The sequence below is a fragment of the Rhinatrema bivittatum genome, chromosome 7 (genome assembly GCF_901001135.1).
Source record: "Rhinatrema bivittatum chromosome 7, aRhiBiv1.1, whole genome shotgun sequence".
Classification (NCBI taxonomy): domain Eukaryota; kingdom Metazoa; phylum Chordata; class Amphibia; order Gymnophiona; family Rhinatrematidae; genus Rhinatrema; species Rhinatrema bivittatum.
The window spans coordinates 120,831,431-120,845,818 of NC_042621.1; the positions used below are offsets into that span (position 1 = coordinate 120,831,431).

At 39.4% G+C, this 14,388-nt stretch overlaps 1 protein-coding gene across 2 annotated transcripts in view; it reads right to left on the reverse strand.

Moving 5' to 3' along the window:
- The window catches only part of PPA1 (pyrophosphatase (inorganic) 1), a 114,134-nt gene that overhangs the window by 55,021 nt on the left and 44,725 nt on the right, over positions 1-14,388 (reverse strand). For both annotated transcript variants that reach the window (XM_029609041.1, XM_029609042.1), the window contains 2 exons: positions 6,972-7,025; positions 3,114-3,233 (listed from right to left, as the gene is read on the reverse strand). In XM_029609041.1, coding sequence (XP_029464901.1) covers positions 3,114-3,233; positions 6,972-7,025 — 174 coding nt within the window. The remainder of the gene's footprint in view (positions 1-3,113; positions 3,234-6,971; positions 7,026-14,388) is intronic.

The following is a 14,388-nucleotide window of genomic DNA, read 5'->3' on the forward strand; positions in this document are numbered from 1 at the left end:
CCCCCTTGCTAAACTAAACCCCCAATGGTAATGCTCGATGCTATATGGGCAGTTCTTGTAAGGCTGAACGCTTTTAACTCTTGTTCATCTGATATTTCTTCATTAATCAAGCATGTAAATACACTGACCATTAAGCAGGAGTCCAACTAAAGAACTTAGGGTGAAGTTTGATGTTATGGAGAAAGATATACAGGACATTAAAACTGAATGCCTCACTGATTCAAGGTAAGTTAACATGCACCAAAGACTGGAAAACCAAGTGAGCCATTTAAACCTCCACCTCTTGAATTTCCCAGAACTACAGGTCTTTCTCCTGTATTTTGTCAGATACTGTCCTTCCTATGAATAGAGTGTACTATCTTCCTATGAGAAAGAATATTTCAAACTGTAATTAAATGGAGGCCTTAATATCTCAAAATCACTTCAGTATTACAGCTATGTTGGAAGGGTCAAATTATGAACAAGATAGGGCTACAATGTTAGCCTCTGGTGTTCAGACAAGATCTAGATACAGTTATACTTTTACACTTTTGGAAGGGAGATTAAGAAATTTACAGGGCAAAAATCCTGGATGTTTCCGGATCTTACAGAAGATAGGAAAAAAAAGAAAATTGTTCTGTCTGTCAGGAGACTTGATCTCTTTGTACTACATTTTTTTTTGTTACCTATGTAAATGTTACCTATGTAAATGTCTTACGTTCTTAAGACATTTGTCTTAAGAACGTAAGAACATGCCATGCTGGGTCAGACCAAGGGTCCATCAAGCCCAGCATCCTGTTTCCAACAGTGGCCAATCCAGGCCATAAGAACCTGGCAAGTACCCAAAAACTAAGTCTATCTCATGCTACTGATGCTAGTAATAGCAGTGGCTATTTTCTAAGTCAACTTGATTAATAGTGTAGCTGGGTTTTAAAAATTACCTAACTGCACTAACCACATTAAATCTGAATTCTGATGTGAGTGAACCAAAACAAGCCAATCTTGTCACAAAATTCAAAGTTTTAACTTTAAAACTTTCCCATACCAGTCACAACCTTGCGACGACTACATCCAGCACTGTTTATAACATATTTCCCTGTCATAATAAAATGGATACTAAATGATTCAAGTGTGCATATCTACAGCATCTGCATCTGTTACTACATAGCCGCCAAACATTTGGTTTCCTCAATCACCCTACTACCACATTTGCATATACACACACATCTCCATTTTTTGACTCTGGCCTTAGGCCCTCTAAGCATGACATACAAATAAATCTGTGTGTCTGCAGTACATGATAGCTAGGTTTTGGTGTTTGAGAACACTAAAGCAGGTGATCTTTCTCAAAGGCTACCATCTTTGTCGAAGTTTGGGTTGCCTTATTTCTCCTCTTGGATTTTGCAAGTGAGTCCACTCCAGGTTTGGGACTGTGTCATGTCAGCAGATAGAGCTCAAAGACACTGGCAGGGCACTAAAAAAGCAGCTACTGCAGACATGCAAAAGACCCAGGCCAGGAGTTTAAATACCTGGAATATTAACGAGGGTTGACAGGGAAAGCCAAATACACGCCCTACAAGAGTAGCTGGTGGCAAGGAAGGTGCCTCACAGAGTGTATATTGAAAGTAATTTAATTTAATTTAAAAACTCTTCTATACCATTAAGTTAGATAGCCATCACAACGGTTTACAGATAGGCACGATAAAGAAAAATATTAGTATAGATTACAAATTAAACATGTGCCATCATAGTACAGTAACATTTTAGTACAATAAACTATGTGTTTAAGTTAAGTTAAGCTTATCTGCTACTAGTGGAAATATTGGATTTACCCCAAGGTTGTAGTGAGTACTGTAGAATGGAACCAAACATTGCCTGTCTCTCCATGTGAGGTACTCTTCAGCCTCTTTTTAAATTGTGGAAGTTGTTTTTGTCACCCCCAAACCAGTGTCTCTCTCTCTCACCAATCACCCCTTACTCTAGTCTTTCACTATCTTACCAGTCCCCCATACTAGTCTCTCTCATTCACTAGTCATCCCCGCTCCAGTCTGTCTAATTCACTAGTCAGCCCTCACACCTCTCTCATCTTTCTCACCAGTACAATGAGTCCCCCCTCACACCAGTCTCTCTCTCTCTCCCCCAGTCACTCCTCTCGCACCACTCTCTCACTCTCAGTCACCCCCCATAATTATCTTTTTTATACCCCAGAACACACAAGATCTTTTCTTGATTTTGAGAAACATATGGGTCCTTTCAGGAGTAAGGTGGTGATACAAGCAGTTAAGTTCTGGAATTGGTATTTGGACTTTTTATATAGCCTCTCATTCCTGAATTTTTTTCCCTCTACTTTGATATCTCTTATTTTTCTCACTTTCTCCTCCCCCTCTTACATATGGAGATTTAAAATGTATGATCTGACATGTTTGTTAGTAATATGAGTAATTTTTTCATCTTTTTTTTTTAAATAGGAATATCTGTTTCTATTAACAAGGCATTGTGTGAAATTTGAAAATATTCTACAAATTAAAAAAAAAAAATTAAGTTCCTAACCAACAGAAAATGTGGAAACAAGTAGAAAAGCTTGAAAAAATTGGCAGGCATGTAAGCAAAGAAAAATGAAAGATGGATTTCTCAGTGGTGAACTTTTGGTCTTCTTCTCACCCATTTAATTACATATGCTTCTACTTTATCTGATTCCTGTTGGCAAGTCTTGTGGGAAAACTAGTTTCATTCTGCCAACCCTTTAAAACCTTCTTTCCAAACCTTTAAATCATTTCAGCGCACACATCTTTCCAGCTGCTTCTGAAAATCTTTTCAAACCCATTGTACACTGCCATTGCTTTTAAGCAGGCCAACTGTTGCGGAGCAAAGCAGTTTTATTTAATGGAGCGACAACAAAAAGATGCATTACTTCTCACTCTTTTACTGAACAGGTGCACAGATATTCTAAACATGGCTTTTGTCTACTGCTATTGTGAACATCTCTTTGTACCAAGAGACTAAAAAGACTAAAATTTAGTTGTTGCATGGTTTTTCTATAGCTGGTTCTGATAAAAGTGATCCTGTTTGTCAGATAGAATTGCAGTAATCAGTACCAGTGCACATACGCAGAAAATCTCACACAGGAAGTTTACCTGAGGGAGTGCTCCATAGTTCCAGATATAACCCTTGTGAGGAAACACATTTGCAACAAAGCGCAGCTTCCCTTTCTTTACATCTTGTCTAATTGGGTTGAGAGGATCTTTTGTATTTATCTGAAATGGAAAAAAAGAGAAGTGTTAGTGCTTTGTAAAAACAACAAAGAGGCTGGTGGCACCTTATTAGACTTAACATTTATTGAAGCATGAGCTTTCAAGGATATCACTTCACCAGATACTTTGTAAAATGGTCACTTGATGCAAAATCTGTGCTTTCAGCTTTTGTTCTTATGTAGTATTTTAAGCAACTTCTATAAGCCTAAGTGCTAGGCTGGATCAGGGTGAAATGAAGTACCCAGCAGGTCCCTTCCCTGCTGCTCACTCCCAGACACAATAAGTTATGATCAAGTCTACCAGGCTTTACCTGGCTTTACCCAGGGCAAGTCTTGCCTCACAAATCTGCTTCACTTTTTTGAAGGAGTTAATAAACACATGGATAAAGGTGAACCGGTAGATGTAGTATACGTGGATTTTCAGAAGGCGTTTGACAAAGTTCCTCATGAGAGGCTTCTAGGAAAAGTAAAAAGTCATGGGATAGGTGGCAATGTCCTTTCGTGGATTGCAAACTGGCTAAAAGACAGGAAACAGAGAGTAGGATTAAATGGACAGTTTTCTCAGTGGAAGGGAGTGGACAGTGGAGTGCCTCAAGGATCTGTATTGGGACCCTTACTTTTCAATATATTTATAAATGATCTGGAAAGAAATACGAGTGAGATAATCAAATTTGCAGATGACACAAAATTGTTCAGAGTAGTTAAAATCACAAGCAGATTGTGATAAATTGCAGGAAGACCTTGTGAGACTGGAAAATTGGGCATCCAAATGGCAGATGAAATTTAATGTGGATAAGTGCAAGGTGATGCATATAGGGAAAAATAACCCATGCTATAATTACACAATGTTGGGTTCCATATTAGGTGCTACAACCCAAGAAAGAGATCTAGGTGTCATAGTGGATAACACATTGAAATCGTCGGTGCAGTGTGCTGCGGCAGTCAAAAAAGCAAACAGAATGTTGGGAATTATTAGAAAAGGAATGATGAATAAAACGGAAAATGTCATAATGCCTCTGTATCGCTCCATGGTGAGACCGCACCTTGAATACTGTGTACAATTCTGGTCACCGCATCTCAAAAAAGATATAATTGCGATGGAGAAGGTACAGAGAAGGGCTACCAAAATGACAAGGGGAATGGAACAACTCCCCTATGAGGAAAGACTAAAGAGGTTAGGACTTTTCAGCTTGGAGAAGAGACGACTGAGGGGGGATATGATAGAGGTGTTTAAAATCATGAGAGGTCTAGAACGGGTAGATGTGAATCGGTTATTTACTCTTTCGGATAGTAGAAAGACTAGGGGGCACTCCATGAAGTTAGCATGGGGCACATTTAAAACTAATCAGAGAAAGTTCTTTTTTACTCAACGCACAATTAAACTCTGGAATTTGTTGCCAGAGAATGTGGTTCGTGCAGTTAGTATAGCTGGGTTCAAAAAAGGATTGGATAAGTTCTTGGAGGAGAAGTCCATTACCTGCTATTAAGTTCACTTAGAGAATAGCCACTGCCATTAGCAATGGTTACATGGAATAGACTTAGGTTTTGGGTACTTGCCAGGTTCTTATGGCCTGGATTGGCCACTGTTGGAAACAGGATGCTGGGCTTGATGGACCCTTGGTCTGACCCAGTATGGCATTTTCTTATGTTCTTATGACCTGTCCTCTAGAAACTTATCCAAATATCTCTTTGAACCCAACTGTTAAATACCTTGACCACATTCTCAGGTAACAAATTCATAAGAACATAAACCAAACTGCATATTTTCTGAAAACACTTCAGTCTGTTTTAAAATCTGCCACCAATGTGCCCTATTACCTACTACTCTTTGAAAAGGTTAATAACCGTTCCCTATGAACTTTTTCCACCCAACTCATGGTTTTAAGTCTTTCATATCCCTCTCTCAAATGTCTGTTTTTTAAGCTAAAGAGCCCTAACTTGCTAAGCCTTTCATAGGGGAGCCATTCCAACCCTTTTAGATGCTCTTCTCCATACTTTTTCTAGCTTATCTCTATCTCTATCTCTATCTATCTATCTCTATATCTATCTCTATAGTTTTAGATGGGGGCGACCAGAACTGCGCACAATACACAAGGTTTTGTTGCACTATAGATCTAAACAGAGGTATGATATCTAATTTTCCATTTCCAAATAATTCCTAACTTTCTATTTGTTTATTTGATCACCGCATTCCGAATACAGGATTTCAACTTATTGCTCAAAATGACACCAAGATCCTTTTCTGAGATGGCGACTCCTACCATGGAACCTGGCATGGTGTATACATAATTGGGATTATTTTTCCCTGTATGCATCACTTTGTGCATGTTTACATGAAATTTCATCTGCCATTTAGATGCCCAGTCTCACAAAGTCATCCAGCAATTCCTCACAATCCGCTCATGTTTTAACTACTTTGAATTTGCAGATGAGATGTATTCAATCACTTCACTCACTGTTCCCTTTTCCAGATTAATGAATATGTTAAACATTGGTCACAGTGCAGATCCATGGGGCACTCCATTTCTCTCTCTCCATTTTGAAAAAAAAAAAACCAAAAACAAAAACCCAACTATTTAGTTCTGTTTTTTATCCTTTAACCAGTTTCCAATTCACATTAGGAAATTGCCTCCTATCCCATGACGTTTTAAATTTTCTGAGCAGCCTCTATGAAGGACTTTGTTAAATCTAGAGTATATGGGTTTTCTGAAAGCATTTATCAGCTCACCCTTATCCATTTTGTTTACATGATTGCTACCAAAATATGACTGCAAATATGGCAGCTCACTGCCATTTGTTTTTCTGACAAAAGAGTAGCCATGAACTACCATAAGGTTTCTGAACACTGTACCACCGATTCTCTACTAACACCCTCCAAAATGCTACCCTACAGTATAGTTCTTATGATCTTTTAGGTGAAAGGCATTACTCCATGTTTGCAAGATGGCACAGCCTTCCTCAATCCTGAAGCTCCATAATTAGCTGGAAGTAGAGATGCTTTCCCAACCCCTCTCTGCAACATGTCTCCCCTCAGTCTGAATATACCATCCTTACACTCCCCACCGGATGCAGAAAAGCCATCTGTTGTGTTAAAGCTCCATTATTACACTATATATTTTGTTTTGTTGTGAATATTTACTCACTGAAAATATGCAGTTAAAATATAATTTAGATTAGACTAAATTCTATTCTTCCCGTCCATAACACTTGGGCAAAGGACCATCATCATCTCTTCGTTGGTCCATAGTGTGTCAGTATTGTCACATAAAGCCTGTCTGATGCCAATGAACCTGTGCAGTCAATGTTTAAAAGCAAAAAGTGGCTGTATCATTAGAACAGTTTGTTCTCTTGTCAATGTAGTGCATCTCAGGAGACCTAGAAACAGCAGAATCATAACAGCATGCCTTATATTAGTGCCAATCAAACAAAAAGGTCAGCTGCATTCCATATTTCTATACTTTGCAGGCAAGTCAGATCTACCAGAATGTCTGTGTTAATAGCTTAGCTACACTAGAGCACTTTTTCAATATAAAAAGGGTCAAAATCCTAACAAGTCAATTTTTTTTCTCAAAAACTTTTGCAGGAAGAGCAGCTATGAAACTTTTGATGATAAAGTATTGGCCACAAAAAGATCTCAATTCCAGGGGAGATTTTGTACTACACATGGCAAAAAAACCCCCCTAAAAACTGTGAAATACACCTGCCAGCTAAAATATCAAATTATTTAACAAAATACAATTACCTCCATCTTTGCATTTGTCCATCGGGGTACTTCCACCACCATGTTGAACACATTCTGAAAAACAAAAATCAACAGCTTTCAGGATGATGAAAATGCAAATACTTTCTACAGTGTGTGTGTGTATGTAATCTTTGGAGTAAAATGGTATGCCATACTATTTCTCTGATCCATGTATGCGCGATCTGGTCATGCAATGCAAGCCTTGCAGAATGAGAGATAAAAGGATACAAGCTGGAGAAAGAAGATTAATCTGCTAGGAGTCAGCAGTGGGGAGCCTCAGCTTAGAGGTAGAGAGAGTCTAACAGAAGCAGTCTGAAAGCAGAATCTATCAGTATCATGGACCAGGTAGAAGCTTATTAGCTACGTGAAACTCCTGGGAAGAATTATGAGACAACCAAGCACTGATGATAGCTCCTTTCTGGAAGACTTCATGTCGACCGCCAGAAATGAGAGTACAATGGGCATCTTCCCAAAAAGAGTAGAGTGCCTGAATCTAGGAAGTGTGTTGTGATTTGGAGATTCAGCCGAGTCAAATGCGGAACAGCCTCACAAGGAAAAAGGCATTCTTTCAGTGGATGGCCAATTCCCTTTCTCCCTCCGCCCCCCTCCCTTTCCTTAGCCCCTTCTCCCCTCATTTTCCACCAGTTCTATGTTCAATGTAAAGCCTGTTGCGATTTTTGTTCCTTGTTAAACGATGAGATGTTCCCAAAGTTCATCAACAAGGACTGAATTACATAGTCTGGGTAAACAAATAAGCATGGGTGTAGCTTGCTTATTGCAGCGGTTACTACCCTTAACTAATTAAGCTAGATATTTCACTTAGTTGCAGCTCCAACACTGCTCTTTGCATTAATGGTGGAGGTGGAAGGGAAATAGAACCAAAGGGTTACTAAGAGCCAAGAGTAACAGATAAGTATGAGGAAATTAAAAAGTGCGAAGCTTGCTGGGCAGACTGGATGGGCCGTTTGGTCTTCTTTTGCCGTCATTTCTATGTTTGTGGTGGTTACAGAGCTGGATCATATAATGTGCCCTATTTTCTTAGGTCCCTAATGCAGGTTGACTGTCCTATGTTCTACAGCAGAAGGAAGACTACTAACTAAAGGCATCTCCTATTTAATTCTTGCAATCTGGTTCATCTGCATTTCATATACCACCTACCAAATAATCATATTACATTCCCAGAATACCCACAAATTTATTTTGGCACCCGATTCTTTTTTTTACCAATTACTGATTTGTTTATGTTACCTATTTTATTTTTTTTAAACAATTTATTATTTTATATTAATGAAATTTTTGTAATTTTATATTCTCTATAAGTTAATTTACTCTTAATTAATCTTCTGTCTTTTTATTATTTTATTTCTATTTTATTGACTAAACACTGTTTGTAAAGACGGTATAGAAATACTTTTAAATAAATAAAATAAATCTGTTCAATACAGAAATGGAGAACTGTTTACAACTGTTTCCAGTGGAAAGCAACTTTTTTTTTAAAATATAATCTTTATTCAGTTTAACATCCAACCACAGAACAATACAAAGAATACTAAACAATGACAAAAGTCATTCACAGTGGATCATAATATAAAAGATATTACACAATGATATAGAAAACCAAATAAAGGTTCAGGCATGTTCCGCACAAGACTACAACCCCTATTCCCTCCCCCCAATCTAATCTGAAACCGACCAGGAGAGAGCAAAGGGGAAGAGAAAATAAGAAATTTAAAAAAAAAACCCACAAAAACTATAAGGTAACACTGAAAAAGCTCTCCCACCATTGAACGTGCTTTGTTAAGCCATGTTGGAGGATGCCACTGTAGGTGTCCCTCCCTGGGGCAAAAAGAACCGATCTCTAATAGATCGTGGTAATTGGGCCAGAAATACTCCCCAAATACTGGGGAAGCGTCTGATCTATTTGCTGCCAACTCCCATGGTCCAAGATTCTAACTCCATTAATAATAGTTTATTTACTATCTTGAAAACAAAATCAGAACAGTTTGAAACCACATCAGCTGAGTAGTCTGCAGTAACTTAGTACTGGCTAACAGAATCTGAATCTGCAGCCACAGAGAACTGTTCCTTACTTTAAGTTTTTTCTACCTGATGTCTTCATAACTTAACTTAGTAAAGAACCCTACACCACCAGTCAAGTACACCCTTGAGTAACCAGTTAAATGTTGAAAAGGAATTTTAAGTTATGCAAGGATGGGAGATACACCCCCCCCCCCCAAAAAAAAAAAAAAAAAAAGCTGCAAAATGGAAATTCAGCAGACCACATATCGGGCTTGATGTAATCAGCATTTCCCTCCCATAGACACAAAATTGAGAAAACCCTTTAATACATCAGGTCATAAAGAACAAACATGGCAAGAAAACCTGCTGGTTTTTTTTTGTTCTGTGAACACGATGGGGGTCAGAGCGCAGCTCTGGAATATCAGGAAGTCAAGTGGCTCCCTGGGTTCCTCAGGCAATAGAGAGAGCAATCACCAGGACATGCCACACACAAACTGCATTAAGTCTATGTGAAAAAAAAAGTTATGCTTTATAATCTAAAGATGACATTTAATAACTTTGCAAAATGAACTATAATGTTACCACTGCTTTCTTTCTGATACAGCAGTATTAGAAAGCTCAAAATATTAACTTGCTTATTTTTCGGCTCCATTTGCTTTATTTAGTTTTATTCAGAGTTATGCTCTCTAGGTCCCAGGGAAATTGTTTTTTTTTTTAATTGCAGAACTTGTGTGTATAAAATGGAAGCCAGAGTTCCTCCAGCTTCCCTAGCTTAACATCTGTGTGTCACAGTATGTGTTATTTTATGCTCTGCACTAACAAAAAAAAAAAAAACGTACATGCTTGTTTTTAAAAACCTTATTTGACCTGGCAGCTTCCCCCTGCTCCTTTCAGTTTCCAAATGGTCTCCCCACTGGGGTTACAGCTTTTATTTGCAATTACTGGGCATTTCCCCTCCATTTTAGATCTTCACCCCCACCCCGCCAAGAATGATAGTCTTGCTTGCAGGCAGGCAGGCTAGCAGTAAGTACAAAAATGGAAGGATATTTATTCACTCTAATTGTTCCAAACTTGCTGGCACTTTATGCAAATAGAAACGTGTTCTGTCCTTATTACAACATAAATGTACATTTTCTGGATGCTTTAAGTGTTTCACATTTTAAACTAAAAAATACAGAAGTGTGACAACGTCTGTACAGTATTTGAAACTGTGAATACAACTGTATGAACGTTCTGTTAGCAACCACAGACATCAGGCAACATCCCTATTATAAGCCTATTGACCATATTTCCTAATGTTTATACATCCCTGCTTGCATTAGAAGATAGTAAGCTATGTAGAGCTGCTGTCCATAAAAATAAAAAAAACTTAAAGTCTCTGCAAGTGTTGCTGCTTTGCAAGTATATAGTAATAATGTTTACTAACTTCAGAGAGGTTGGAACGTTTGATGTGGGCACATCATAGATGTAAGAAGTTTTGTGGTCCTGAACTTGTACTGTATAATTACAGGAAAAATGACAATGTTGCACAGCTGAAAACAGGGTATGGTTAGGGCACAAGACTCAAGTTCTAATCCTGGCCCTACCAAGGCACACTATGTGATTCTCTGTGGGATACTTTACTTAACTTGTGCCTTGGTCAACCAAGTATAATTAGGCCATATATAGGAGATGAGTTATAGACTGGAATTCCTTTCAAGGGTTTGGGTCACAAACCATGAACTTTGATGTTAATGTCACCAGTGCAGGGCAGAATGAATTACAGCCTTGTTAATGTGCTACTTTATCTCTTTTATAAACACTTTACCATGGGTCCTTAGAAACCTCAGCTTTCCCACTAGGCTCTAGATCACCCTTAGAATCTCAGTATATTCTCATCTGTCTGCAGCTGCTTCCACCATAATACATGGAGACAGCTGTTGATGCCATGCCAGTGAATATTAAGTCTTTTCCCCACAAATGTACAGCAGGTGAATCACAAGCATTACCTTAATACTTTAGCTGTCCCTGCCACTCATTCCAGAGACTAAAGGTGAAATTTTATCTTACCTGTTAAATTTCCTCTCTTTGAATCCTACCAGACCAGTCCTGATGCATGGATTGCCTCCTACTAGCAGATGGCGAATGAGAATCCACTCTGTTTGCTGACATCATCCCTAGCATAAGAGCTGGTGCAGCAGACTGCCTATCTAGCATACTTGCTATCAAAGCGCGAAAACTAGCCATGCTAAACACCTCCTCCCCCCAAGTTGCCTCTTCCTCAGGGTCCAACTGGATCAAAGGAGGAAATTCAGAGAGAAGAAAAAGAAAAAAGGAAGACAGATCAAACAACCCCCAAGGAAGACAGATCAAACAACCCCCAAGGATAAATAAGGAGAAGACCTTGACTTCCAACAGCCTCAGCCTGTATACTGGAAAGTGGGACTGGTCTGGCAGGATTCAATGAAAGGAAAAGTTTCACCTTCTTTATTCTGCTAGACCAGTCTTGATGCATGGGAAATACCCAAGTTCCCCTAGACTGGGCAGGAAGAGGCCCAGACGGCTCTGAAGACTTCTGCTTCAAAAGCAGCACCCCCTCACCTGCATATTCAACCTGTGGTACCTACAGAAGAAATGCAAGGAAGCCCAAGTAGCTACCTTGCAAATCTCCTCTGTGGACACCACTTGCCCTTCTGCCTAGGAAGACATCAGAACTCTGGTGGAGTGAGATCTTAGGACCTCTGGCACAGATACACCTTTACAAGATATCTGCCTCCTTAATCCAGTGAGCAATGGAAGATTTCACAGTGGGCTCTTCCTTCTGTGGGCCACTGAACACCAAAGAATCAATGAGATTTGGGACCTTAGGCAAGTCACTTTACCCTCCATTGCCTCAGGTACAAACTTACAGGGTCATTCATCAAAATGCATTATGGTGTTAACACATGTGATGTGATAATGCTAGCGCATGGTGTGAACGCAAATTTTTCAAAGGGGTGGGATCAGGGAGGAGTTTGGGCGGGTTTTGTGAAAATGAAGAACAATATCACACAGTGCTGGAAATAACTACACCTTTTTTCCTGGCATTAATCTCTGTGATATGCCCGAAATGGCCGTAACGCAATTTCGCAATACATTTTTAGAATTGCATTTCTGGGCTTAGGAGGGGAGAAGGGAATTGGAGAGAGAACGAGAGCCTCTGGGGAGGCCCTCAGTGTGCAAACTATTTCTCTCTCTATAGGAGGGCCATCTAATAACTCGAGGTGAGGTGTCAGTGATGGTTTAGGGGCTGGTTTCTTATATAGACTGAGACATATAAACAGCACAGTACACCTCTGTGAAGATTTAATGTTATTTGGAGTGAGGAAAGGCTCACAAAGATGAAATTTTGTACTATGTCATCTCACCCTAGCTTGATGGTACCCTGTTATAGAGTTATGAGAAACCGGCCCCTAAACCCTAAACTACCACCAACACCTCACCTCGAGCTATTAGATGGCTCTCCTATAGAGATAAATACTTCACTACTATGAAGGCCTTGTAGTCTCTGTCTTTCCCCTCAGCGCAAGATGCAAAAATAGGAATTATTGCAAGGTGCACTAAGTTTACCGTACTACATGATACTATCGATGTAAAATGGCATGTTATCGCGTGGTGCAGTAATTTTAAAATTTACCTAAACACGCCCCTTTTGCTTATCGTGGGTGTTATCCATGTGTTAACTCATTTTGATGAATCTAGGGGTTAGATTGTAAGCTCTCTGGGGACAGGAAAATACCTACAGTACCTGAATGTAATCCACTTTGAAGCATCAAAAAGCAGAATATAAAAATCTAACAAAAAAACAGTCTAAATTAAAATTCATTCATGACCTGTAAGTAGTGCAACCCTACCTGGTTTAAAGTTTTTGGAATTGCATCTTTTGACTCTGTATATATTTCATTGCTGTTACTTGCTCAGTTTAAGATCCTTCCCTTTTCCTGTCTTTCCTTTGCTCTTCCCCCCTCCTTCCCCACCCCAGTCCCTCTATGCTGTTTTATAAGGTTCCATTATCCATTTATTATTCGATTATTTGTTATTCTCCTTACAATTTCTATGCATTCTTCCTGTTTATATAACTCTTTCATATGACAATTACAGATTGTGTGTCAATTTCTATGCACCCTTTTTTGTTCTTACATATCCTTGTGTGACTGACTACAGCAGAAAGGCCCTGAATTAGAAATGCTGCCCACAGAACTGCAGAGAAAAATGAGACTTGTCCTGAAAGGGATATGGAAATAGGTTTCTGACAGATCCAGTGATGAAAGGAACTACCCTTGCCTGACTGCCACTATCATAAAATGCAGTGTCTCCATACAAAAATCAGGGACTTTGAAACATCGGTTGAACATCTTGAGATTTGGATAGGATGCTAGTAACTTTTGAGACCATAAAAAAAGATGGAGTACTGATCCCGACACCACTCTGCTGCAGGCACTGGGACCACCACCTCTAACTGAATTAACCTGTGCAGAGTAGATACTACTGCTACCTGTTTCGCAGCCAAGAAGCAAGAGGAGACCATAAAGGTGTTTAAGAGTGGGAAAACCCAGCCTCTGGCATACCCATTCCCCACAATGTCCAGGGCATGCTGATCAGTCTCTACTCTCAATAAAAACTAGTAAGCCAACTGCCCACCAGAATTGCCCTGGAGGGGATCCATAGGTCATCAATTATGCAGTGTAGGCTACACCAAAAGCACCAGGTACACTGAGGCCCCTTTCTTCCTCCGTGAAAAGGACTGGCTTCTACCAGACTAATGTAGCTTTTGAGAATTATATAATCTACCCGAATATTTCCGGGAATAGTTTTGGCCAGAATGCTGCTTAATGGTTTTGGTATCTTATCTGGCAGACACTGAGGCTTTGATTCACCCAAATCCTTAACCAACTTTTCCAAATCTTTGCCAAACAAGAGTTTCCCTTAAAGGGAAGTGTACCTAATACACATCTTAGAGGCATTATCTGCTGACCAAATGATACAGCCATAGCAACTTCCTAGCTGAAATCACTGAAGCCAAGTTTCTGGAAGAAGTCCAAATGTGTCATACCAGGTATCTGCACCCGATTCCCTACATGCAGCCTCTCATAACACTTCATATATCACTATCCTCTCACACACTGAAATCTGCAAAGGACTGTTTGACAACAGCCTTAATCTTTCAATTGTAAGAACATAAGAACATAAGAAATTGCCCTGCTGGGTCAGACCAAGGGTCCATCAAGCCCAGCATCCTGTTTCCAACAGAGGCCAAAACCAGGCCACAAGAACCTGGCACTTACCCAAACACTAAGAAGATCCCATGCTACTGATGCAATTAATAGCAGTGGCTATTCCCTAAGTAAAATTGATTAATAGCCATTAATGGACTTCTCCT